General features: G+C 43.7%; 1 protein-coding gene across 4 annotated transcripts in view; it reads right to left on the bottom strand.

The window, feature by feature from the left end:
* The window catches only part of DOCK3 (dedicator of cytokinesis 3), a 1,203,328-nt gene that overhangs the window by 236,109 nt on the left and 939,871 nt on the right, over positions 1 to 27,348 (bottom strand). For all 4 annotated transcript variants that reach the window (XM_029599541.1, XM_029599543.1, XM_029599542.1 and 1 more), the window contains 2 exons: positions 19,166 to 19,241; positions 7,176 to 7,276 (listed from right to left, as the gene is read on the bottom strand). In XM_029599541.1, the coding sequence (XP_029455401.1) occupies positions 7,176 to 7,276; positions 19,166 to 19,241 (177 nt within the window). The remainder of the gene's footprint in view (positions 1 to 7,175; positions 7,277 to 19,165; positions 19,242 to 27,348) is intronic.

Genomic DNA, 27,348 nt, shown 5'->3' with positions numbered 1-27,348 from the left:
AACTATGGAGAAAGTTGTTAACAAACAACTCACAGAATTTCTTGAAGAAAACAACATCCTCACCCCAAACCAATTTGGTTTTCGTAAGACTAGGAACACCGAATCGTTATTAGCCACCCTATCAGACACGATTATCTTTAATCTAGAAAAAGGCCAACCTTGCCTCCTCGCTCTCCTCGATCTCTCATCAGCGTTTGACACAGTAAACCACCAGTGCCTCCTGCAACGACTAACGGACATAGGCATTACAGGAACAGCATTCAACTGGTTCAAATCATTTTTGGAAAACAGAGCATACAAGGTCAAGATAAATAACAAAGAGTCTCACGCCATCGAATCCAAAAGGGGAGTACTGCAAGGATCATCCCTCTCCCCGACTCTCTTCAATATATATCTTCTCCCGCTCTGTCAATTACTCACCAACCTCAAGCTAACTCACTTTCTATATGCGGATGACATACAAATCCTCATCCCTATAGAAGACTCACTACACAAAGCTATGTCACACTGGAATAATTGTCTGTCAACTATCAACAATCTTCTCTCCAGCCTCAACCTAGTCCTAAACACAAACAAAACTGAAATTCTCATTATAGCACCGGAAAACTATGTCCCACCCACACCTCTTAATGCTAGCCAAAGCCAAGATACCTTTTCGCAACAAATAAAAGACCTGGGAGTCATCCTAGACAGTGGATTCAGCCTCAACAAATTCGTTAATAACACTACAAAAGAATGTTTCTTTAAACTACAAACCTTAAAGAAACTAAAACCACTCCTCCTATACAGAGACTTCCTCATGGTACTACAGGCCATCATACTCCCAAAACTGGACTACTGCAACTCCCTCCTTCTAGGCCTACCAGCATGCACCACAAAACCACTTCAGATGGTCCTTAATGCCTCAGCAAGAATCCTCTCAAATGCCAAAAAAAGAGATCATATTACCCCAATCCTTCTTCATCTCCACTGGCTCCCGATTAAATTCAGGATCCAATTCAAATCCTTAATGATGATACATAAAGCTTTGCACAACATCGCACCGCTCAAGTTAACATTCCAAATTCAACTACACACATCTACAAAACCGACCAGAAGCGCTTATCAAAACAGACTAACCACCCAACCGGCTAAATCCTCGCTGAGGAAACGCGCTCTATCCACAGCGGGCCCTTCACTCTGGAACTCGCTTCCTCCAGACCTTCGCCTTGAACCATGCCACGCTACATTAAAAAAGAAACTTAAGACTTGGTTATTCAAACAAGCATTCCCGTAGAACCAAGAGCAGGAAGAAAATCAGTCACATATTTTCCGATTACCCCAGCATATTTCACATAACCTTGTTATTTAACCATGTTATTTTTCTCATTAACCCTCATGTTATTTTACCAACTGCTATTGTATTTTATTTATTGTCATTTTTAATTGCCATTTTTCATTGATATTTAATGTTGTTTATTAATTAATTATTTATTAATTGTTATTGCATTTATTTTCATCTATTAATTGTTATTTATTAATTGTTAGCATTGTTATATATATATATTTTTTTCTGTTTCTTGGATTAACTATGTTCATTGTAAACCGCTAACTTGAAGCGATAGTTACTGTTCATTGTAAACCGGGGTGATATGTATATTATACAGGAACCTTCGGTATATAAATCCGTAAATAAATAAATAAATAAATAAAATACTCACATGTAACCGGAACTGACGTGCTACTCTGTCGTTCACCAAACGTCATACTGTAGTGATTTACTAGGTCTTTATAGAGCATAACAGCTAATGACTCATCTACCCAAATTACCTGCACATGGGTAAACAACGCTACTGCGAACCTCTCAATAACGTATTCTACTTACAACTCAAAGTAAACACGATTCAAACAGCCCAATACCCATCGAACTATCTGCATAATTCTCAAAAGGAACACCCCAATACTCCAACACTGCACATTCATTATTGTTCAAAGAAAAGCACTCCATTCAATCGGCCCATTGAGGCCGAACGGGGCCACCATACGCCAATTAAAAATAAAATGCTGTTCAGTTTTTCTTAAAGCTACGGATAAATTCCCTTCATTTTTAAGCACTAACTGTTTGATAACAATAAAAACGAATGTCACCCAAAGAATGTATCTTTTCCACCCAATGGTCCACCAAGGGGGCATGTTCTCTAAGGGATTTAATACGACTTCGATGTTCAATAATACGTGAACGGATAGGCCTCACGGTTTGGCCCACATAAATCAAATTGCACGGGCATACAATGGCATATACTACTCCGCTAGTATTACAAGTGAACACCTTAGGTATCTTATAAGGGTGTTTTAAAATAGGATGTTGAAAAATCTTACATTCCAATTCTTACATTCCAATCTTACACAGAACAAGAGCCACAAGGGGTCTGTCCATGGTCCTGGTTTACATTGGTACTTTCTCTCCAATATTTTAACTTGTCCCATAAAGACTGACATTTTTTAGTGCAAAAATGGTATTCTCTGTAAAACAATGTAACGGAGATAAAATGTGCCAATGCTTTAAAACCACGTTTTTCACATCAACTAATTTAGATGAAAAAGGAATAGTACAAATCATTCGAGTAGGTATCTCTCTCTGATTTTTTAATAAGAGATTATCTCTATTCGAGTATAATGCCCATTTATATGCCTTCTTAATAGTAGATCTAGTGTACCCTCTAGAAATGAATCTGTGCTGGTATTTTAAATTCAACAGTAGATGTACATAACCTCCTGTACCGCAAGAACTGACCAACGGGTATATTATCCTTTAATTGCTTAGGATGAAAGCTACGGTAATGTAGCAAAATATTTTTATCAGTAGCCTTCCTGTAAACACTTGTAACCAATCGTTTATTATGCACATATACTCGCATGTCCAAAAATGTCACTGTCCGTTTATCCTTAGTAAATGTAAATTTCAAATTCTGATCGCTCGAATTTAATATTGACATAAACAAATCCAATCCCTCATCATTCCCTCGCCAAATGAAAAATAAATCGTCAATGTATCTTTTCCAATACACAACCTGTTGGAACAATATAGAGCTGTAAACAAATTTTTCTTCAAAATATGAGACATACAACAAGCCACACTAGGGGCCATGGGAGACCCCATCGGAATACCCTTAATTTAAAAAAAAAAAAATTGGGTTTTATAACTGAAACAATTGCATATCAAAGCTATTTTAGCGATAGTGATTAGAAAATTGAATCTATGGTCAGAAATATCCATTTTTACTAATTCCATTCTGATAACATTTAGGGGCAGATTTATAAAATCTGCCCCTAAATGATTTTATAAATCTGCGCACACGCGTACTTTTGTTCACACACCAGGCGCGAACAAGATTTCAATAGATACGCGCCTAGCCACGCGTATCCATTAAAATCCGGGGTTGGCGTGCGCAAGGCTGCCCAAAATCGGCAGCCTGTGCGCACTGAGCCGCGCAGCCTGCCTCCGTTCCCTCCACCCTCCCCCCACCTTCCCCTCCCTTCCCCATCCCCCCCGGCCCTATCTAAACCCCACCCCCCTACCTCTATCACGAATGTTACGCCTGCTCGAAGCAGGCGTAACTTTGCGCGCGCCGGGCCGGCTGTGGCGGTCCATGTTCCGGTCCGGAGGCCGTGGCCACGCCCCCAGAACGCCCCCGGGCCGAAACCATGCCCATGGCGCTGCCCCCGGATGATGCGCTGAATGCATCATGCCCCCTCGACACGCCCCCTCCGATGACGCGCGGATCGCGACACGCCCCCCGAAACGCCCCCTCCAGGAAAGCCCCGGGACTTGCGTGCTCCGGAAGCCTATGCAACATAGGCTCGGCGTGTGCAGGGGGTTTTTGGGCCAGGTTTTCGGGGGGTATGCGCGTATCCCTTTGAAAATCTGGCCCTTAATGTTTCCAATTGGGGAATGCTTGTGTACAGTGAGGTAATGTCTGCTGTTATCAACACCAATTTTTCTTAACGTCTGGCAAATTTGACAATTGATTTATAAAATCAGTAGAATCTTTCACATATGAAGGGGTAGAAACCCCATGAGGCTGTAAATAATAGTCGATCATTTTGGCTATTGCTTCCAATACAGTGCCGATGCCGGCCACAATTGACCGGCCAGGGGGGTTTAACAAGGTTTATGTACTTTAGGCAATATATAAAAATATGCCGTAGTAGGAAAAAGTACCTGCAGAAATTGAAACTCCTTACTAGTAATAACTTTTTCATGCATTGCATTCTCTAAAATTTCATTAACTTGCCGATGAAGAACAGGCCCCTAAGTGTGGCTTGTTTGTATGTCTCATATTTTGAAGAAAAATGTGTTTACAGCTCTATATTGTTCCAACAGGTCGTGTATTGGAAAAGATAAATTGACGATTTATTTTTCATTTAGCAAGGGAATGATGAGGTATTGGATTTGTTTATGTCAATGTTAAATTCGAGTGATCAGAATTTGAAATTTACATTTACTAAGGATAAACGGACAGTGACATTTTTGGACATGCGAGTATATGTGCATAATAAACGATTGGTTACAAGTGTTTACAGGAAGGCTACTGATAAAAATAATTTGCTACATTACCGTAGCTTTCATCCTAAGCAATTAAAGGATAATATACCTGTTGATCAGTTCTTGCGGTACAGGAGGTTATGTACATCTACTGATGAATTTAAAATACAAGCACAGATTCATTTCTAGAGGGTACATTAGATTAAGAAGGCATATAAACGGGCATTATACTCGAATAGAGATAATCTCTTATTAAAAAATCAGAGAGAGATACCTACTCGAATGATTTGTACCATTCCTTTTTCGTCTAAATTAGTTGATGTGAAAAACGTGGTTTTAAAGCATTGGCACATTTTATCTCCGTTACATTGTTTTACAGAGAATCCCATTTTTGTAGTAAAACAACATCAATCTTTATGGGACAAGTTAAAATATTGGAGAGAAAGTACCGATATAAACCAGGACCACGGACAGACCCCTTGTGGCTCTTGTTCTGTGTGTCCTCTTGTATTGGAATGTAAGATTTTTCAACATCCTAATTTAAAACACCCTTATAAGATACCTAAGGTGTTCACTTGTAAAACTAGCGGAGTAGTATATGCCATTATATGCCCGTGCAATTTGATTTATGTGGGCCAAACCGTGAGGCCTATCCGTTCACGTATTATTGAACATTGAAGTCGTATTAAATCCCTTAGAGAACATGCCCCCTTGGTGGACCATTGGGTGGAAAAGATACATTCTTTGGGTGACATTCGTTTTTATTGTTATCAAACAGTTAGTGCTTAAAAATGGAGGGGATTTATCTGTAGCACTAAGAAAAACTGAACAGCATTTTATTTTTAATTGGCGTACGGTGGCCCCGTTCGGCTTCAATGGGCCGATTGAATGGAGTGCTTTTCTTTGAACAATAATGAATGTGCAGTGTTGGAGCATTGGGGTGTTCCTTTTAAGAATTATGCAGATAGTTCGATAGGTGTTGGGCTGTTTGAATCGTGTTTACTTTAAGTTGTAAGTAGAATACGTTATTGAGAGTTTCGGAGTAGCGTTGTTTACCCATGTGCAGATAATTTGGGTAGATGAGTCATTAGCTGTTACGCTTTATAAAGACCTAGTGAATGAGTATGGTATGACGTTTGGTGAACTACGGAGTAGCACGTCAATTCTGGTTACATGTGAGTACGGAAGCATCTGGCAGCAGAAATTGGATAGGTGCTGTGGTGAAGATTGGTGGTTTAAGTTTAGGTTTAATGTGATATTTATTTATTTTGTTTATAGATATGTTAAATAGAATTTAAACATAAGAGCTAGTGCTACATTTGAAGTGTGGTGCTGCAAGAAAGTGATTTCTCATGAATACTCGGAGTAGCGGATTGAAATTAAATTGGTTACATTGTGAACTGGTCACGTGAGTTACTTTGTTACAATATGAGGTGAGACATGAGTTCCTGATTATAAGTTCTTGAAAAAGTGTTATGATAATTTGAGTGATACAGAAGTAATTCTATTGGTTTTGATTATAGAATATAATTGGAAGATGAAATACTGTGATAGAATTTATCTACCTGAGGAAGAATTTATCTACCTGAAGAAGAATTTATCTACCTGTGGAAGCCCTCATGAACGGGGGTGAAACGAAGATATCTTTGTTGGACTTGATATTTAAAGTCAAGATGATACCAGCATGAGAATGAAAATGGGCAATTGAAGATGAAGATAAGAATATATTGATATCCGTGAAGAACAGTTATTAACAAGTGACTACAATAAGAAATAATCAATTGTAACAAATATAGAAGTTTTTGTAATAGAGTTTTTGTATGTTGAAAAAACTGTGCAATAACAATAATACTGTGCAATATATTTTCTGGTGTTTTAAATGGTATGTATGGAAGGTGTGTGTGTGTTAGTAAAGTTTTTAATTGTTTAGATAGGTGGTGATTAAAAATGTGTTGAATAAATATAAAGCATTATGTTAATATGTGGTCTCTGTGTGTGTGTTGCTGATCTAGATTAATAGTTATTTTGAAATTCTACCCTCTGTATTGTTATACTCTATTCCAGATGTGGAATTTTGTGAATGGCCATTGTATTGATTACACATAAAGTGCTTCTTTTTGGACTAATAACCTTGATGTATTAATATTCTCAATCTGATGCTTACTGTAGATTAAGCCAAAAATGTGTAAATTTCCAGAGTAATTGCCTTTTGACTATATAACAAACTGAAGACACACACAAATACATAGTGGAATACAAAAAATGTTACTGTAACAAATATTAGTATGCTTTACCAGACAGTTAATGAAACTATTGCACAAAAATATTGTTTAATGAGGGCAATTTTCTGGGTAAAACGGCCTGCCTGAATATTTCCTATTTCAGAGTGGCTAAAAAGCATATTGTATCTTACTGAATTTGTACGTTTTTTTTCTAGTTCTACATTTACATATTCAAGAACTGCAGGACACTAGCATACAGTGATCTTTCTAATCTTGAAACTAGAATGTGATAATGTCCATCATAACTCTGTGCTTATTTTTTTTTTGAGTCGTAGGAAGACTGCAGCGTCCTGTAATGTGCTGGATCTTCTAGCTGATCGGGGAAACCTTTGATTTGGGAAGGAGAGAACCCTGGAAAATAGACCTACTTGTCCAAAATCTTTTTACGCTTGGATGATGTACAGGCTTCCAGTTGAAGACTTGGTTGGTTCATAAAGAGAACAGCCAGACTGAAATAAGAATTCCATACCTAATAGAAGCAGAGCAATAATAAACTAGTCACAGTCTGAACATCAGGAAAATGTCCACACAGTAAAATGTCCACAGATTTATAAATTCATAGATTAAATCAAACAGTTACAGTTATTTGTGCTAGTGTTCAGTTTTATACATCCAATAAGTGGTTCTAAGAGGCTTTTGATATTTATTTACAGTTCAGTTACCATTTCACTGTGCACTGCATGGTGATGGCAGGTCACCATGCAGTGCATGGTGACCTGACCTGCATGGTGCAGGTCCCAAAATTGTTTGAAGTATTTTTCTATTTAAAAAACGTTTGGCTGGATAGCTCACGCAGAGGGTAGAAGGTCACTCTCTGCCTTGGTAAGACATGACCAAAAAGAAGCAAATATATGCTACTCCTGCTGTTAAACATTTGCATTGCAAAATGGTAGCTGCATTTCCCTAATGGGCATGTTTCTGGCAATAATGAATCACATACTCTATTAGCATGCTAAAAATATTCTATACCTGAGTTTGCAAATAATCTATAGAAGTTGATATTGAAAGATATTGATCTGGATACCCTTTTAACTTATCCAGATAAATGCTTGCTGGTAGAAGAATGCAATGCAGTCTGCCAACCAGATGGAGAGTGTCTGCTTGCCCACTGCAACTCCAAGTTTGTTTTTATCAAAAGAAACAAAGAGTTGAGTGAACGTCCTATGGACTGCGGTATGGTCTAAATAAACTGCAAGTGCACGCTTACAGCTCAAGGTGTGCAGAGCTTGCTCACCCGGGTACATGTGAGGCCATGGGAAGTAAGTGGGCAAGACTATGGATTGATTTAAATGGAAATCAGTTACCACCTTAGACAGGAATTTAGGGTGAGTGCAGAGAACCACCCGGTCACGGAGGAACCTTGTGTAGGGTGAGTAGGTCACAAAGGCCTATAGCTCACTTACCCTGCGAGCAGACGTGATGGCTACTAGGAAAAGTACTTTCCATGTAAGGTATCTGAGTTTGCAGTCGTGCAGGGGCTCAAAAGGAGTGTGCATGAGCGTGCAAGTACCGCATTGAGGTCCCATGCCATGACCGGTGGCCGTAGAGGAGGCTTAAGCTGTAATAAACCTTTCATGAAGCGACTCACCAGGGGTTGAGCCGTTATCGGGGCACCCTACTCCTTGGTGGTAAGCAGAGATGGCACTAAGGTATACTCGGATAGATGACGTCCGGAGGCCAGATTCCGAGAGGTGCCAGAGATAGAGTAACAGATTTGATGTGGGGCAAGAAAAGGGGACCAAACCCTTCTGTGTGCATCACAAGGTAAATTTCTTCCTTTTAGAGCGGTAAGACCTCCGCATAGAAGGCTTCCATGAAGCTACGAGGACTTGAGAGACGTCACTAGAAATATTGAGTGGTTGTAGTATCAACCTTTCAACATCCAGGCCGTCAGAGACAGGGTCTGGAGGTTCGGGTGGTGTAACTTGCCTTGATTCTATGTTATGAGGCTGGGCGACGTGCCCAGGAGAATGGGTTCTTGGACAGAGAGGTCGCGAAGTATGGGGAACCAAACTTGGTGCCAATACAGGGCTATGAGTATCATTAAGCCTTGGTCCTGTTGTAGCTTCACGAGAGTCTTGCTTATTAGCAGAATCGGAGGATACGCATATAGCAGGCCTGTGTTCCAGGGATGGGCAAAGGCATCCATGGCTTATGCTTGTCTGTCCCTGTGCAGGGAGCAGAAGCATTCCACTTTGTGGTTCTGACTGGACGCAAAGAGGTTGATGGTCGGCTGACCCCACTGGTGGAAGATTCTGCTCGCGACCGAGGGATCCAGAGACCACTAGTGAGGCTGGAAGTGTCGGCTGAGGCCGTCTGCCACTGCATTCAGTGAGCCTGCCAAGTAAGTGGATCGCAGAAGAATTGAGTGCAACAGGGCCCATGCCCAAATCTGCACTGCTTCTTGGTAGAGCAGGTAAGAGCCCATGCCCCCTTTTGTTCAGGTTCCACATTGCAACTTGGTTGTCTGTTTGAATCAGGACAACTTTGTTGGAGAGGCAATCCTGGGATGCATAAAGGGCGTAGCGCATCGCCCGAAGCTCCAAAAAGTTGATTTGATGGGTCGGTTCAGTTATTGTCCAAGTCCCTTGAGTTTGAAGACCTTGGACATGGGCTCCCCCAACCTAGGTTGAAGGCGTCCATGGTTAAGGTCACCTGAGGAGCCGGGTGCTGGAAAGGAAGACCCAATTGCAAGTTGGCTTTGGGTGTCCACCAGGCAAGGGACAGACGAAGCTGACTGGTGGTGTGTATGAGGGACGAAAGCAGTTGAAAAGCTTGTCATCACTGAGATTTTAGAGTCCATTGTGTTACTCTCATGGTGAGGCGTGCCATTGGGGTGATGTGGACTGTTGATGCCATATGACCAAGCAACCTGAGTAGGTGGCCAGCGGAGTCTCTTTTCTGATAGCGGATAGAGCTGGCCATGTTGGATAGCGTAATTGCGCGGTCATCGGGTAAAAATGCTTTGGTCAGTGTTTTGTCCAGGTCTGCTCCTATAAAGGAGCGATGTGAGACTGCATCAAATGGGATTTGGAGTAATTGATTAGAAATCCCAATGAATTTAGAAGCCTTATGGTGAGACTGAGGGAGACGAGGGCTCTTTGCTTGGACTGGCTTTTTATGAGCCAGTCGTCCAGGTATGGAAAAACATATACGCCGCTGCTGTGTAGCTGTGCAGCCACAACTGCCAGGCACTTGGTAAACACTCGGGGCGCCGAGGCCAGGCCAATTGGCAGTACCTTATATTGATAGTGCGTGTGACCCATCACGAATCGCAGATAATTGCAATGAGGAGGGAAGATCGCAATGTGGGCATATGCGTCTTGATGGTCCAGAGAGCAAAGCCAATCCCCCTGTTGTAGGAGCGGAAGCATGATGCCCAGGGACATCATTCTGAACCGTTCCTTGTGAAGAAATGTGTTCAGGACATGGAGATCCAGAATAGGCCGGAGGCCGCCGCTCTTTTTTGGAATTAGGCAATACCTGGAGTAGAACCATCTCCCCTGCTGATTCAATGGAACTGGTTCCACGGCTCTGCCGACAGAAGGGTCGAGAGCTCTGACTTGAGTAGTCCTGTGTGATCATCCCAGCTCCAGAATGGAATGGGTGGGAAGTCCAGGGGGGTATTTTTGAAAAATTTAGATGGTAACCGTGGGTTATGATGGACAGTACCCACTGGTCCATGGTAATTGGGTGCCAATTGGTTGCAAAGTGGTAAAGGCCCCCCCCCCACTGGAGGATGGCTGCTGCTCTCTGGAAAGAAGTAAAAATCCAGCCGCAGGGCCACTTTGTGGACCTGGCTGTAGCCCAGGTGTTCTCGACTGGCGTGCCTGTCCCCTCTGAGGTGCCCGAGCTGGACGTGCATGGGACGCAGGAGGGAAATATCTGAATGGCCGATAGAATTGTTTTCTGGTGTCCCTACGTGAGCCCCTGCGGGCTACTGAGGGAATATCTGGGGAGACAGTTGACAACTGACGCAGGGTCTCATGATGGTCTTTTAACTGGACCACTGCGTCCTGAATCTTGTCCCCAAACAGGTTGTCTCCAGTACAGGGTAGATCTGCAAGTTTGTCCTGCACTTTCGGGCATAGGTCTGATGCCTTGAGCCAGGCCCAGCGCCTAGCACTGATGCCCGCTGCCGAGACTCTAGATGCTGTTTCAAAAGAATCGTAGGCAGCTCTGACCTCATGTTTACCTGCTTCCAATCCTTTTTGTAGGATGGAGGACCAATGTCTCCTGTTAATGTCTTTGCAAATTCCTGGACTTGTTTCCAGAGATTTCTATTATATTGGGTCATGTATAATTGATATGCTGCTATTCGCGCTACCAACATGGACCCTTGGAAAACTTTTTGTCCCAATGCATTTACCAGGAGGAGCATAGGAATGTAGACGTGACTGATTAGCATTTTATCTGAGCTGATTCCACAACTACAGAATGGTGTTGCAGCTGAGTTTTCTGAAAACCTGGGGCTTTTTGGACCAGGTACGTAGCATCTGTCTTCCTGTTGACTGGAGATACAGTACCTGGATGGTCCCACAGGTGGTGCAAGAGGTCAAGGAGGACTTCGTGCACTGGTATCGCCATTATCTCCTTTGGAGCGTCTATAAATTATAAGACCTCCAACATTTTGTGGCAAGAATCTTCCTCCATCACCAGTGGAAAAGGGATAGTCTCAAACATCTCTTTGACAAAATTAGCAAAGGAGAGGTCTTCCGGAGGAGATCGTCGCCTCTGAGAGCAACTCCTCGGAAGCTTGTGAAGAACCATCTGAAAATTCGTCTTCCCATGGATCATAGGGACTTTCCCCTGCCCCTGGAGACTTCCTGATGGAGGAAGTATGCCAAAGTGAAAGGGCGGGAAGGCATCAAGGGAATCGATGCTGGAATCAAGAGCATCGGGGCAAATGTTGGTACCTATTCAAACCAAATCACACTGCCTCAACACCTTTCCAAGGTGAGTAACTGAGCTGAACTTTTCAACCTTTTTACTTAGGTATACACTACTCCTAGCTTATTTCTAGCTTCTGGCTACTTTTTTTTTTTCGGGGGGGGGGGGGGGGGGGGGTTGTGTTTTTTTTGGTTTTTTTTAAATACAAACACTCAGTTCTGCTTACTAGCTGCCTTACAGACTTTTAAAAATAAACACACTACCTTCTGCTTACTAGCTGCCTTATTGACTGACTATTTAAACATACAGTCTAACTTGATTATTCACTACCTTACTGACTATTAAAAGCACAAACACACTAAATAATATTCCCAAATAGTTAACTTTGCCCCAATACTTTTAAAAAAGACAATGTCCCAAGCAAAAACTTACTGATTCCTTTCAGCCACCAGCAAGGTGATCCTCAGTGCCCTGGATTTTCAAAGCCCTATGCATGTAGGTGGGGTTACACATGCCAGGCCTATTTTAGAAAGGCCTGGCGAAGCGTGTAAAGCCCCAGGATGCACACATGTCCCGGGGCTTCGAAAAAGGGATGGGGAGGGGGCGGAGTGGTCCGAGGGCGGGGCCAGAGGCCTCCAGCACAGCTGCCATTTGCCGCTGTGTTGGAGGATCGCGTGCCGGCAGGCTGCCGGTGCGCTCAACCTGTGCCTGGAGGCAGCACTGCCTAGGAGATTAGGAAGTTCCCTCCTAGGCCGCTCTGAAATTGGGGGAAGGCCATGGGCGTTGGCACACGCAAGATGCACTAGTGTGCACCCCTTGCACGCGCCGACCCCCGATTTTATAACATTCGTGCACCTGTGCTGGCCTTTTATATAATCGGGCATCCATGTGCGCACACACATGGATGTGTGCGAACATGCGTAGGTTTTAAAATCTATCCCTACCCCTTTATGGGACAGTCAGAAAGGGGTTAAAACACAACAAAATTATCAGACTGGACTTTTTGAATTCCACATACTATTCACATATATAACTTGTTTCATCCATGTATTTATGGTATAATTATTGGGGCCCTGGAAGCAGGTATTCATTAAATATACCTGGATGTTTTTTGGGGGTGCTATAACATTTAAGATATAGCAAATGTTGCTTACCTGATGTAACAGGTGTTCTCACAGGACAGCAGGATGTTAGTCCTCACAAATGGGTGACATCGAGGATGGAGCCCACCACGGAAAACTTCTGTCAAAGTTTAAACAGAACTTTGACTGGCCCCTACTGGGCATGCCCAGCAAGGCACTGACCCTGCAGCCAGCAGGGGTCTCCCTTCAGTCTGATTTTCAAAGCTACAGGCAGTGCCTAAAAAGTAAAAACAAAACAAACCCAACACCGCGGGGTGGCGGGCGGGTTTCGTGAGGACTAACATCCTGCTGTCCTGTGAGAACACCTGTTACATCAGGTAAGCAACATTTGCTTTCTCACAGGACAAGCAGGATGGTTGTCCTCACAAATGGGTGAGTACCGAGCTGAGGATGTCCTGACTTGCACCAAATGCACCCAATGACGTGCAACAGGCACAACAACTGGGGTGGTATTTGGTAAAGGGCATCCGCACTCTACCGGGAAGGTGGAAGGGTGTTGGTACATCACGTTGGAAAAAGGTTACGCAAGACAGATTGGCCGAAGATGGAGTCTTGTCTTCCAGCTTTGTCCAAACAATAGTGGGCTGCAAAGGTATGGAGAGAACTCCAGGTTGCAGCTTTGCAGATGTCAGGAAGCGGCACCGATCGAAGGTGTGCCACTGACGTCGCCATGGCCCTCACAGAGTGTGCTTTCACACGGTCTTGAAAAGGAATGCCAGCTTGCTCATAGCAAAAAGAAATGCAGTCCGCCAACCAGGAGGAAAGAGCCTGCTTACCCACAGGATGTCCTAACTTGTTAGGATGGAAAGAGACAAATAATTGAGTACTCTTCCTGTGAGCAACTGTACGGTCTAGATAAAAAGCTAGAGCTCGTTTGCAGTCTAGGGTATGCAGAGTCTGTTCCCCGGGGTTGGAGTGGGGCCTGGGAAAGAAGATAGGTAGTATGATGGATTGATTAATATGAAACTCAGAAACTACCTTAGGTAAAAATTTAGGGTGAGTGCGGAGTACCGCCCGGTCCTGCAGGAGCTTAGTGTAAGGCGGATAGGTAACTAGGGCCTGCAATTCACTAACCCTGCGAGCTGAAGTGATAGCCAAAAGGAATAACACTTTCCATGTGAGATACTTTAATTCACAGGAGTGCAGAGGTTCGAAAGGAGGTTTCATTAGACGACCAAGAACCAGGTTAAGGTCCCAAGATGGGGCCGGAGGACGTAAGGGTGGCTTCAGATGGAGCAAGCCTTTAAGAAAACGTGTTACCAGGGGTTGTACTGAAATAGGGACACCCTGTACACCTTTATGGAAGGCGGCTACCGCACTGACATGCATCCTAATGGAAGAGGTCTTTAGACCGGATTCTGATAGGTGCCATAAATAGTCCAAGAACTTAGAGATTGGACAGGAAAGGGGATCAAGGGACTGAGAAGTGCACCATGATGTGTACCTTTTCCATTTATATGAATAGGATCTTCTGGTAGAGGGCTTTCGTGAAGCTATCAGGACACGAGAAACCGAATCCGAAAGGTTAAAAGGCTGAAGGACTAACCTTTCAACATCCATGCCGTCAGGGACAAGGCCTGGAGGTTGGGATGGAGGAGGCATCCGTCGTTTTGATTGAGCAGATGCGGATCCGTTCCCAGAGGGATGTGCCTGCGGATGGAGAGATCCTGGAGTATGGGAAACCACACTTGGCGTGGCCAGTGGGGTGCTATCAGGATCATGGTTCCTCCGTCTTGGCGTAGCTTCACGAGAGTCCTTGACAGAAGAGGAAGTGGAGGGAATGCATAAAGCAGACCTGTCGTCCACTTGAGGGAGAAGGCATCTCTCGGCTGAAAGTGTTGGCTCCGAATGAGAGAGCAGTAGTCGTCCACTTTGTGGTTCTGAGGGGACGCAAAGAGGTCTATGCGGGGAAAACCCCATTTGTGAAACAGAGAGGTCACTACCAGAGGATCGAGTGACCACTCGTGTGGCTTGAAGACACGGCTCAGCTGGTCTGCCAATACATTGTCTACTCCCGGCAGGTAAGTGGCCCTGAGGTACATAGAGTGGGAGAGGGCTTCCGCCCAGATCTGCGCAGCTTCCTGACACAGAAGGAAGGAGCCTGTGCCTCCCTGCTTGTTTATGTACCACATGGCCACTTGGTTGTCCGTCTGGATTAAGATTATCTGATGGAATAGATGATCTTTGAAAGTTCGGAGTGCATAGCGGATTGCGCGAAGTTCCAGGAAATTTATCTGGTGTTCGGCTTCCTCTTTGGACCATAACCCTTGGGTTTGTAATTCGTCCACATGGGCTCCCCAACCGATGTGAGAAGCGTCGGTGGTTAGGATTACTTGCGGATCCGGTGGAAGAAAAGGTAAGCCCTGAAGGAGGTTGACCTGAGTTGTCCACCAGGTTAAGGATAGGCGCAGGGCCTGTGTGACTGTGACTATGGAGGACAGAGGCTGAAAAGCTTGAATCCATTGGTGTCGTAGAGTCCATTGTGTTACTCTCATGGCTAGTCGGGTCATGGGAGTGACTTGAACCGAGGATGCCATGTGTCCTAGGAGAATGAGGAACTGGCGAGCCGTGGCAGTGTTTTGAGACTGGAGCTGGCGAGCCAGGGATATTAGGGTGTGGACCCTCTGAAGAGGAAGGTAAGCCTTTGCCTGCAAGGTGTCCAAGTCTGCTCCAATGAAGGATAAGGTTTGAGACGGGACTAAGCAAGATTTCTCGTAATTGACAAGAAACCCTAAGGAAAGGAGTGTTTGAATTGTCAATTTTAGGGAGGATTGAGCTATGTGTTGGGAGGAGGCCCTGATTAGCCAATCGTCCAGGTAGGGGTAGACGTGGACACCTTCCTTCCTTAGGAATGCTGCTACCACTACGAGACATTTGGTAAAGACTCGTGGGGCAGAAGCCAGACCGAAAGGTAGGACACGGTATTGATAATGGTCGTGGCCTACAAGAAACCGCAGATATTTGCGATGGGATTGTGTGATCGCAATGTGGGTATAAGCGTCCTTGAGGTCGAGAGAGCACAGCCAATCCCCCTTTTGCAACAGAGGGAGCAAGGCGCCCAGGGTTACCATCTTGAACTTTTCTTTTTGCAGATACTTGTTGAGGGCCCGAAGGTCCAGAATTGGACGTAGCCCCCCTGATTTCTTTGGTATTAGGAAGTATCTGGAATAGAATCCTTTCCCTTGTTGACAAGGAGGGACGGGTTCTATAGCATTTGATTGTAGAAGAAGGGATACTTCTTGATGTAATTGAGTGAAATGGCTGGTTAGACTCCATGCCTGAAGGGGCGGGGAGTCTGGTGGAAGTGTTATGAAGTTGAGGTGGTAACCCTGTGCGATAATTGCTAGCACCCACTGATCTGAGGTGATCTGTTTCCAACGGTGTAAGAAGTGGAACAGTCGACCCCCCACAGGGATGTGTGGAAGAGGGAGATGGCATGTGCTCAATACAGGGAAGTCAAAGGCCCGCCGTAGGCCCAGGAGGTGGGGCTACAGTAGGTCTTTGCTTTCTCGGCTGACGAGGCTGAGGCCTGTTAGAGGACCGTACAGGACGAGCCCTAGTTGACGGAGGGTAGTAGCGACGTGGTCGAAAGAATGACTTCTTAGAGTCCTTCTTTTGCGGTTGCTTGGAGGTCACCTCAGGTGGGACAGATGAGAGTTGTTTCAACGTCTCATGGTGGTCTTTTAACTCCGCCACAATCTGTTGAATTTGCTCTCCAAACAAATTGTCGCCTAAGCAGGGCAAATCAGCAAGACGATCTTGGACTTCTGGGCGAAGGTTGGATGACTTTAACCAAGCCCAACGTCTGGCTGAGATGGCTGTGGCTGAAACCTTCGTGGAAGCATCGAATATGTCATAGGCAGTCCTAATCTCGTGCTTCCCTGCCTCAAATCCCTTGTGAAGAAGGGCTTGAAGCTGTGGTTGGTATTGGTCCGGCAACGTGTCAGCATAGTCTTGCATCTGCTTAAAGATGGCTCTGTTGTATTGAGTCATGTAAAGTTGATATGAAGCTATGCGTGAAATCAACGTAGCTCCATGATACACTTTCCGTCCTACACTATCCAGGAACTTGTTGTCCCTGGTAGGTGGGGTAGAAGAGTGCGGCTTAAGACGCTTGGCCTTCTTCTGCGCGGACTCAACCACAACAGAGCGATGATCCAGTTGAGGTTTTTGGAAACCTGTTGCTGACTGGACAAGGTATGTGGAGTCAGCTTTCTTGTTAACTGGTGACACCGATGAGGGAGATTCCCAGTTTTTCTTCAGCAGATCCAAAAACACCTGGTGTATAGGGATGGAAGCGATGATTTTTGGAGCATCCAGAAATTGAAGTAGTTCCATCATCTGGTGTCTGTCATCAGCTTCAGATTGTAGTTGAAAAGGTACAACTTCTGACATTTCTTTCACAAAATTAATGAAAGATAGATCCTCAGGAGGAGATCTTTTTCTACTCTCTGTAGGAGATGGTGGCGAAGGCAGATCTGTGTCAGAAGAGGTATCATCATCATCACCCCAGGTATCGTAGGGATCATGTGTGGCTTGTAGCCCTGATGGACCTGGCTGAGGCTCTGAAGGCATCGATGGAAACCGAGGTGGAATCGGTGCTGGAGGTGGAACCAGAAATGGCATCGATGGCTTCGGTGCTGCCGATGGAATCGGTGCCTGGCGCGGAATCGATGGAGCCGAAGGATAAATCGGTGGAGATATACCCGAAGGTACCGATGGAACTACCCCGGAAGGGGGAATTCGAAACGGTGTTTCTCCTGCCGATGAGAAACCATTCGGAGACGGTGGTGTTGTCGATGGCACTGGAATCACCGATGGAAGGGCCGTAATGAGTGCCTCCATGCGGCTCAGTAGCGGTGCTAGCGCTTGTATCAACGGCTCGGTGGTCGGTTCCCTCCTCGGTGGCGAAGCCGGTGCCGGCGTCGGTGCCGGGGGCGGCACTGGAACCGGTGCCGGAGACGGTGCCGATGGAGGTTGTAATTTCTTCATCGCTTTCTCGATGGCCTCCTGGACCAGCCGGTCCAGTTCTGCCCGGAGACCAGGGGTAACCATACCCGGCTCGACGGGAGAGGGAGGCTGAGGCAGGGCAGGAGGGACCACCGTAACCGGTGGGATCACGGCCCCCACACCCCGAGAGGGTGAGGGTTTCCTCGATGCCGGCGAACGAGACGTGGAGGGCGTCCGGTCTGTTCGCGGCTTCTTTGTCGGTGGCTCGGCTTGAGCAGAGGTCCATGGCTGTGGATCCTCGACAGGCCGAGACTTATGCCGTCGATGGCGGTGCTTTTCTTTCCGATCCCCTCGCCCATCCGGGGAAGGGACGGGAGTCGACGGCCGAGAAGCGATCGATGGCGGACGGTCACCGGAGGGTTGACGATGATGGTACAACTTCGACGGTGCCGGTTCCGATGACGTCGATGCTATCGATGGCGTTGGGGTTGGTGCATGGAAGAGGAGCCCCATCTTCTCCATCCTGGCTTTGCGACCCTTGGGTGTCATTAAGGCACATTTGGTGCAAGTCAGGACATCATGCCCACTACCCAAACACATTACACAAACCCTGTGGGGGTCTGTGATGGACATAGTCCGGGTACAATCCGGACAACGACGGAACCCCGTTGCCATGGCTGGAAGCCAAAATTTAGGCTGGGGATCGGTAAGTGCCCACAGGCCTCAAGGGCCAAAATCGACGGCAGTCGATGGAAGAAGGCAAAAAACTTACCGGGTTCCGTAAGATGACTAAAAAATTAGTCGAAGGGAGACCCCTGAGGGGCAAATTTTCTTAGGAAATTAATTTCCAAATTCCTGTCAGGAACGTGGTTAGAGAGCTCCTTTCACCGCGTGGCAACTGCTGCGCGGAAAAAAGAAGACTGAAGGGAGACCCCTGCTGGCTGCAGGGTCAGTGCCTTGCTGGGCATGCCCAGTAGGGGCCAGTCAAAGTTCTGTTTAAACTTTGACAGAAGTTTTCCGTGGTGGGCTCCATCCTCGATGTCACCCATTTGTGAGGACAACCATCCTGCTTGTCTTGTGAGAACTATATAGCCAAATCCTTTGTACCTTATGGTGTAATTATTTTGGCGTGGGCATCATACTACCAAAAGAAGCAGAAAGAAATACAAACAGTACAGGAAAGGTATGCACTCTTGTCCTAACACTGCTCCAATTCCTTACTCTATTTTTTTTTTTTTTTATCTGTTGTATTTCTTCACTGGGTGACTTCTAACTCATATCTGAAGGACAGAAAGAGAGTTGAGGACTGTGAGGATAGCCACTAATGAACCTGTGTCCTATTTAAAAAGGAGATAAAGACTTTCCTTGTATATTACCTTAAAGTCAAAGTCGCTTTCAGTGAAGTTTTTGTGTAGTGCTGAAGACAAGTATTGGACTGTTGTAACAATGATACTGCAGAAGGAAGACAAACATATGAATTAGAATCATGGGTGTGTGTGTAGCGGGTAAGATCTGTAAATATGAAAACAAAAAATTGCTCGCTTTTGTCAACATAACTCTCAATACTTCACAGATATTAGGGTAAAAGTATGTCAACAAGCATGCACACAGTTTATGATAGGGAAAAGGCTCCAGCACAGTGAGAGATACTCAACTCCTTTACACACTTCATGGGTCAGTATTAGTACAGATACTGATATCCATGCCAATTCTATACCACTTATTTATTTATTTTTTATATACCGACGTTTGATCTGAGATATCACATCAGTTTACATTCAGGTACTGTAGGTATTTCCCTATCCCCAGAGGGATTACAATCTAAGTTTTGTACCTGAGGCAATGGAGGGTTAAGTGACTTGCCCAAGGTCACAAGGAGTGACAGCGGGACTCAAACCCTAGTCTCCTGGTTCTTACCCACTGCTCTAACCACTAGGCTATTCCTCCTCCCTTAAATGGTATACCCGTACTTACATGCACAATATAAAACTGAATATATTTTTGCTCATGTGCCCAATATGCACGTTTATGGGTGCACATGCGCACCTTTTAAAATTTACTTGAGTGTATTTCAGCAAGAACTGAATGGGCCAAGCTCTAGAGATCCTCGATGGGAGCCCCTTCCTCGTACCGTGTAATTTTTAAAATCAAAAAGCATGTGCATTCAGTGCCATCTCCACACCAGCTTCAATCTTGGAATGCCTCTGCTCAGTTTGCATAATGTGCATATACATGCTGTCAGCCCTAGGCTATTTTAGTACAGTCATTTATGTCTATAAAACTATGGTTTCTGCACATAAATGGCTTTGAAAATTACCCCCTTAAAGTCTACAAAGAGCACTTTACAAAATGAAGATAAGAACATGTATTTTCCTGTGCATGCAGCTTCTCTTACTAGAAGTCAAGTTACAAAAGTCATGTCATGAAAATGAGACCTTTGATTTTCACCTGTGTATCTATAACTTCCACAGTGCAACTATTCTGGATCTCTGCAAAAACCATTCCACATTCTTATTTACTATACAGCAGAAATAGCTGAGAATTCTTACTGATTCTTCCTAATGATTACCGCAGACAATCTGACAACTGTCAAATAGTGTAAGTTACACTCTATGTTATTTGTAATAATGTTCAATGGTTTATTGTTATTGTTCCATGTTCTATGTAAAAAAACCCAGGTCTAACTTCCCAGACCAGGGCAACCTCTTTCGTTACTTGTAAACCGGACTGATTTGTATTGCATACAGGAATTCCGGTATATAAAAATTTAAAATAAATAAATAAATAAATAAGTTCCACAATCCATATTTACTCTGCAGAAATGAACAGTTAAAAAAAAAAAAGACATTTTCTTCTTGCAAACTAGCAAAACTGCAGGCCTATGATTCTGAAAACTGCTGGCTTGAACTGAAATACCCAAAGATCAAAAAGCTCAGAGGTCGATATTCAAAGGGTTTGTCTGGGTGCTTTTGGAGTTATCCACACAAAACCTGAGATTTGAATTTCTCACCCAGGAAAGTCATTACCCGGCTGAAAGTCATTACCTGGCTGAAATTTAGCCAGATGAAGAGAGGCAGGGTAGAGGGAGGGATGTTCTAGCAGTGAAGAGACTAGAGCCAATATTCAGCACTAGCTAAACTTAACTGGAAAAATCACTGTCGAAGTTACTTGGGTATACTCAGCAGAACACTTCCCCAAGTATATATCACTGCATATCTGGGCCACTGAATATCGATCTCTTATGGACTAATAGAATTTTTCCTTTCCAATATAGTTGATTAATTTTGAAAATATATAGCAAAAACTAAAACATGCCAAGGTTCTTTTCCCTTGCTTGTGTCTTGGATGAGACACGCTTAATGCAAGTAAAGACTGTTCCTCACTGCTTTCTACTGCATTAAAACTATCCTATTAAACTTAATCGCTTTAAAAACAAATTTGTCCATTTCTTGCAGTTTTATTCTTAGATTTCCTTTCTGTCATAAAAAATTGTATTTCTTGGGTGCACTTTTCATTATAATTATCTTCCATTATTAAAAACCTCAAGTCATCTTGTCAGATCATAAAATGTTCAGACTTTAAACTTAAAAGTGTGGTTCCTGTATTGTGTTCTGATAGGAATCACCAAGGCATCTATTTATTTCCATTTATAATAGTGAGAATGATTAATTAATTAAGAGACACTTACAAAACTTTACAAACCTTTAGCAAAAAGCATCTTTTGCTAATAATTTTGCTTCATGCTTCCCTTAAGAATTACTACTTTCACCATATGAGTATCTGTGTTGCTGAATGGTCACAAAAAAACAGCTCCCTAATGGTAGCTAAAAACAATGGAGAATTTGTTCCACGCTTGTGTCTCCTCTGCATGTGTGAAATTAGTCATTACTTTGCTTGGTCACAGAGTGGTTTATGGTGCCAGTCCAGTGACTGGCCCTGACATAAAAGTAAAGGCATCAACGACTTCAATATAAATACAGCTGAAAAAATATATAAACATAAAATTTCCATTTCAATAAATAAAACTAAATGCACAACTTAGACTGTGCACTTCTTTCTCACCACAGATGCCTTATTTTCCTCATATAATAACCCACTCCAATATGAGCTACTAGAAGGGATCAGCTGCATGTCCTCTTCAGAAATAGTACAGTTAACCATAGACTTGCCAACTAAAGGGAAGTGTACTGACAGCCAGTATAGTTTGTGTATTCTACCTCTGTACCATCAAAATATTTGCATAGTAGGAAAAAAGTAATCATTCTTAACACTTTTTTTTTTAAAGTGATGAACAGTCCTTGCACCTATACATGGACTAACACTGAAACCTGCTCCTGAAGTCTTATAAACACTACAAATAATAATGTGTCTCCAGAGTGATATTGTATCACTAAAGATATCTACAGTGATATAATGATTTCTAATACAATACCAAGGCATAGATATTGATATCAAGGATGGTAATCTAATAAAGTGTTGCTCTCCATGTTAATACCATGCTGATGTTTGAGAATGCTGCTTTATAACCAGCTCTTTTTTTCTCTGAGCATGAACAGAACTTGATTTTTAAAAATAAACTTTTGAAAACCCTAAAACTTAAAAAAAATCCAAAGTGTCAGATTTGAGTTCAGTTTTTGTAAAATTAATTGTAAAATTCAAAGGTATTTTTGAGCTAGATGAATTTAAAAAGTCAACACAGTTTTTTCAACTTGAATATTTCATGGTTTTTTTTTACCCATGTCTGTCTCAAAATATATAGAATTTTTTTTTTTTTAGAAATTTGGAATGCTGAAAAGGACTGAGCTTGATAACACATCCTGAATTTAATCAACATAAAAAAGCCATTTCATGGATGAGTGAAAAGTGAAATTATGACTTACCTTCTAATTTACTTTCCTTTACTTCTGTACACCAGTCAAGAACATGTGGGTATGATCTGTTGCGATGCTGCTCATGGGCCCAACCGCGAGCAGCCACTCACCTTCTCGCCGGTCCTGCTTCCTCCCGTCACGACAGGAGTGCCGCTGCTGCAGGTCTCCACGGCCCTTAGCTGTCACCACTCCTGCCTACCTGCTGGATGCCGGCTCTGCCCTCTCCGCAGTGGGGAAGCAGCCACCATAGCTGCTCTCTCCGCAGCCTGGGGGTTGCCGATGCCACTGTTCTCCCCCCAGCAGGGGAGCTGCCACCACTGATGCTTCCTCTTCACGGCAAGGACGCTGCTGCTGCTCTGAGGCCAGCCTCTCCCTAGGCACGCACCCATGCCTCTCTTCAGTAGTTAAAGGGCCAGCGGCGGGAAAAGCCCCGCGGCCCCAACTGATGATGTCATCCCTCGTCATATCTTCAGTCCTATAAAAGGGCTCTTCGCCAGTTCCTCGGGGCCTTCACAAGGAGTTGCCTGCTCCTGGATTCTTCGTTCCAGCTCATCCTTCCAGGAGGCTTCTGAGGTCCATCATCACTTCTTCAAGGTCTTCTGTTCTTCATGGGAGCTCCTTGTCCTTCGTTGCGTGTTCCTGGTGTCTTGACGGATCCTGCGCCCTGTTCATTCTTGTGTCCAGATGTTCCATTCTCTCCGGTTCCTGTGTCCAGATGTTCCATTCTCTCCGGTTCCTGTGTCCAGATGTTCTAGACTCTTCAGTTCCTGTGTCCAGATGTTCCAGTCTCTCCGGTTCCTGTGTCCAGATTCCTGTGTTCTGATTCTCTTTCCAAGTGATGCCTGGAGTTCTCTCCCTTCCTGAGTTACAGTCCTGAGCCTATCCCGCTCTCCGTGTGGTCTGTGACCAGTTTGTTCAGTTGTGTAGGGTGCACAGTGGGACAGCTTGGTCCGCGACCAGCCCATGGGGGGCTGTGTAGGGCGCGCTGAGGGGCAGTGCTTTGTCTGACTCTTCAGTCCCCAAGTGCCTTAATCTCGTCCAAGTCTCCAAGTGCCTTTGCCATGTCTTGACTTTGTTCCAGAGTTATCTTCTGTCCTTGACCTCTGTCCATCCTGATGCACTTGCCATTCCCATGCGGCAGGTCAGAAAGGGCTATCGAGTGGCTGGAGGGCTACCCCAGAGACCAGCATTGTGTAGCTGGGTCTCCTCGGTGCATTCAGGTTTGGCAAAGGTCTGAGTGCTCAAATTCTTCAGCCTGTTTGCCCGTGCTCAGATATGCCTCGCCTGCCATGGCGCATACCCTGGGTTTTCCTTAGGGGTTGTGCCTAAGGGCACACTTTCTCGAACAAGCAACTGCTCTCCTGCATTTGCAACATGTTCCTTTTTTTTTTATTCTGACTTCACTCGTACATATGTCATCACTAGAACACTACATGCTAGTATACTACTGTCAGAGCTACACAAAACAAAAATGGTCCTAAACCTTTAGAGAAGTGAAAACTGTAACAATAATGTACATAAAATTTGTACAACTTTATTTCATCAATAAGTAGATAAACACCTATTTCTAACAATAGATTACATACCCCACAAAGAAATCTTAGATCCAGTAATAAGGGTCTTCTATCTATACTGACAGTAAAATCAGCACATCTAACACAGATCAGAAACAGAGCAATCTCTCTTGCCGGACCAAAAATCTGGAATGCATTAGAATGCAGCAAAATCAGAAAACATTTAAAAAAAGATCTGAAAATCTGGTTATTTTGCAAAGCCTACAATGAGAGGAGCCAGACAATATAGCAAGGCTAATTTTTACTTATAATTTGTTGATGCATTTTAGATTACTGAACAAGATTTTAGCCTATTATTGTTTGATCAATGATTTTATCAATAATGTATTAGCTTACTATTGTTTTTTTTATTAATGATTTTGTTTTGTTTTGTTTTAAATATTTATGTCTATTATTTTGGATCTATGTAAACCGTTGTGATGGAACCTTCTAAACGACGGTATATAAAATTTTATAAATAAATATATATAGCAATGTTTGAGCATAACATCCTTTCATTAATGAATAAAAATCATTTATAAATAATAAACAAGGTAAATGTTTTATACTTTGTTATCCTAAATATTGGTTCTTTAATCCACCTTACTATAGTTTGTTTGGTAGCAGCTTGTTCTTTTCTTGAACCTCCAAACAAAAATAATTTGTCTATGCATCTAAAAATCTTAATGACACAAAAGTATCGTAGAAGACATCTCTTAATATCGAGGAAGTGAAAATCCCTCAAAAAGCCCTTAGTGTCAGTTTTTGAGAATGAAGGTAAAACAATCTTTTGATTTAAATGAAAAGCAGAGACAACATTTGGTAAGAAAGATGGTATTGGCCTTTAAATTACTGAATCTTTAGTAAATCTTAGAAAAGGAGGTCGACAAGACAGAGATTGTATCGTTGATATTCTTCTCGCTGAGGTTATTGTAACTAAGAAGACAGTTTTCAATGACAAATCCTTAAGGGTTGCCTGGCTCAAAGATTCAAATGGGGCCTCTGATAAAGCAAAATTGCTTACCTCGTAATAGGTGTTATCCCAGGACAGCAGGATGTAGTCCTCACATATGGGTGACGTCACTGACGGAGCCCTATTGTGGGAAAACTTTCTGTCAAAGTTTCTAGAAACTTTTGACTGGCCCTGTGAGGCCACTGAGCATGCCCAGCATGCCATGATATTCTCTACCATAGGGGTCTCTCTTCAGTCTCGTATGTAGCAATAAGCTTTAGAAAAAATAAAATAATAAAAGGTTAACCTACCCAACTCCGCGGGGTGGCGGGTGGGTTCTGTGAGGACTACATCCTGCTGTCCTGGGATAACACCTATTACAAGGTAAGCAATTTTGCTTTATCCCAGGACAAGCAGGATGCTAGTCCTCACATATGGGTGATTAGCAAGCTAGAGGCTGAGTCATTTTGTAGTGAAGCAACAGTGAAGTATTGTTGTTGAAAATGAGTCAGCCGAAGATCACAGCAGGTTGGATGTAGAAGGAGTTGGGATTAAACTGGAAACAAGTTCTTTAAGACAGATTGTCCATAGGCTGAATCTTGTCGTCCCTGTTTGTCCAAACAGTAATGAGCTGCAAAGGTGTGAAGAGAACTCCATGTTGCTGCTTTACATATGTCAAGGATTGGCACTGAACGATAGTGTGCTACTGAGGTTGACATTGCTTTCACTGAATGCGCCCTTACTCGCCCTTGGAGAGGAAGGCCTGCTTTTTCATAGCAAAACTGTATGCAATATGCTAACCAGTTGGACAGAGTATGTTTACCAACTGCTTTACCCGGTTTGTTTGGATCATAAGATACAAAGAGTTGAGTGGATTTCCTGTGGTCTGTAGTGCGGTCTAAGTAAAATGCTAGCGCACGCTTACAGTCCAAGGTGTATAAAGCCCGTTCTCCTTGGTGAGAATGAGGCCGTGGAAAGAATGTGGGTAAAACTATGGATTGGTACCTTGGGAAGGAATTTTGGATGTGTAAGGAGAACCACTCTATCATGTAGGAATTTTGTGTAGGGTGAGTACGTGACAAGTGCTTGTAACTCACTAACCCTTCTAGCTGATGTAATGGCTATGAGGAAGATAGTCTTCCATGTGAGAAATTTAACATCACAGGAATTCATGGGTTCAAAAGGAGAACACATGAGTCTTGTTAAGACCAGATTCAGGTCCCATTCTGTGACTGGCGGCCGAATTGGTGGTTTGAGTTGAGTTAAACCTCTCATAAACCTGCTGACAAGAGGTTGTATGGATATTGGTGCATCTCCCATCTTGTTATGGTAAGCTGAGATTGCACTTAAATATACTCTTACAGGACTTCTGGAGACCAGAGTTTGAAAGATGGTATAAGTAGTCTAGTAGAGAAGTAGTGGGGCAGGTGAAAGGATCAATATTCTTTTGCCTGCACCATAAAGTAAATCTTTTCCATTTGGAAAAATAGTTCTTTCGTGTGGAAGGTTTACGTGAAGCTATAAGCACTTGAGAGACACTGGATGAAAGATTGAGTGGTTGTAAGATTAAGCTTTCAACATCCATGCTGTCAGGGATAGGGATTGAAGGTTGGGATGGCGCAACCGACCCTGATACTGAGTTATGAGAGTGGGAGCTACACCCAGGCGAATGGGATCCCTGATCGAAAGGTCTAGAAATGTGGGAAACCATACTTGTCGAGGCCAATACGGGGCTATGAGAATCATGGTCCCCTTGTCCTGTTGTAGCTTCACTAGAGTTTTGGTTATGAGCGGTATTGGAGGATACATGTATAGTAGGCCTGAGTTCCAAGGGTGAGCAAAGGCATCCTTGGCTGGCTGGTTTTTCTGTTTGTGTAGAGAACAGAATTTGTCCACTTTGTGATTAAGATGTGATGCAAAGAGATCAATTGTTGGTTGCCCCCAACGTTGAAATATCCTGGTCACTACTGAGGGATCCAGGGACCATTCATGTGGTTGGAACTGACGACTGAGTCGATCCGCCACTACATTGTGAATGCCTGCCAGATAAGTGGCCCGGAGAAACATTGAGTGTGTTAGGATCCAGTCCCAAATCAGTGCAGCTTCTTGACAAAGGAGATACGAGCCCGTCCCTCTCTGTTTGTTGATGTACTACATGGCTACTGTGTTGTCCGTTTGGATCA

This window comes from Rhinatrema bivittatum, chromosome 4 (genome assembly GCF_901001135.1).
Source record: "Rhinatrema bivittatum chromosome 4, aRhiBiv1.1, whole genome shotgun sequence".
NCBI classification, from domain to species: Eukaryota; Metazoa; Chordata; class Amphibia; order Gymnophiona; family Rhinatrematidae; genus Rhinatrema; species Rhinatrema bivittatum.
The sequence above is the reverse complement of the archived record's forward strand: the minus strand, read 5'-3'. Positions and strand labels throughout refer to the sequence as shown.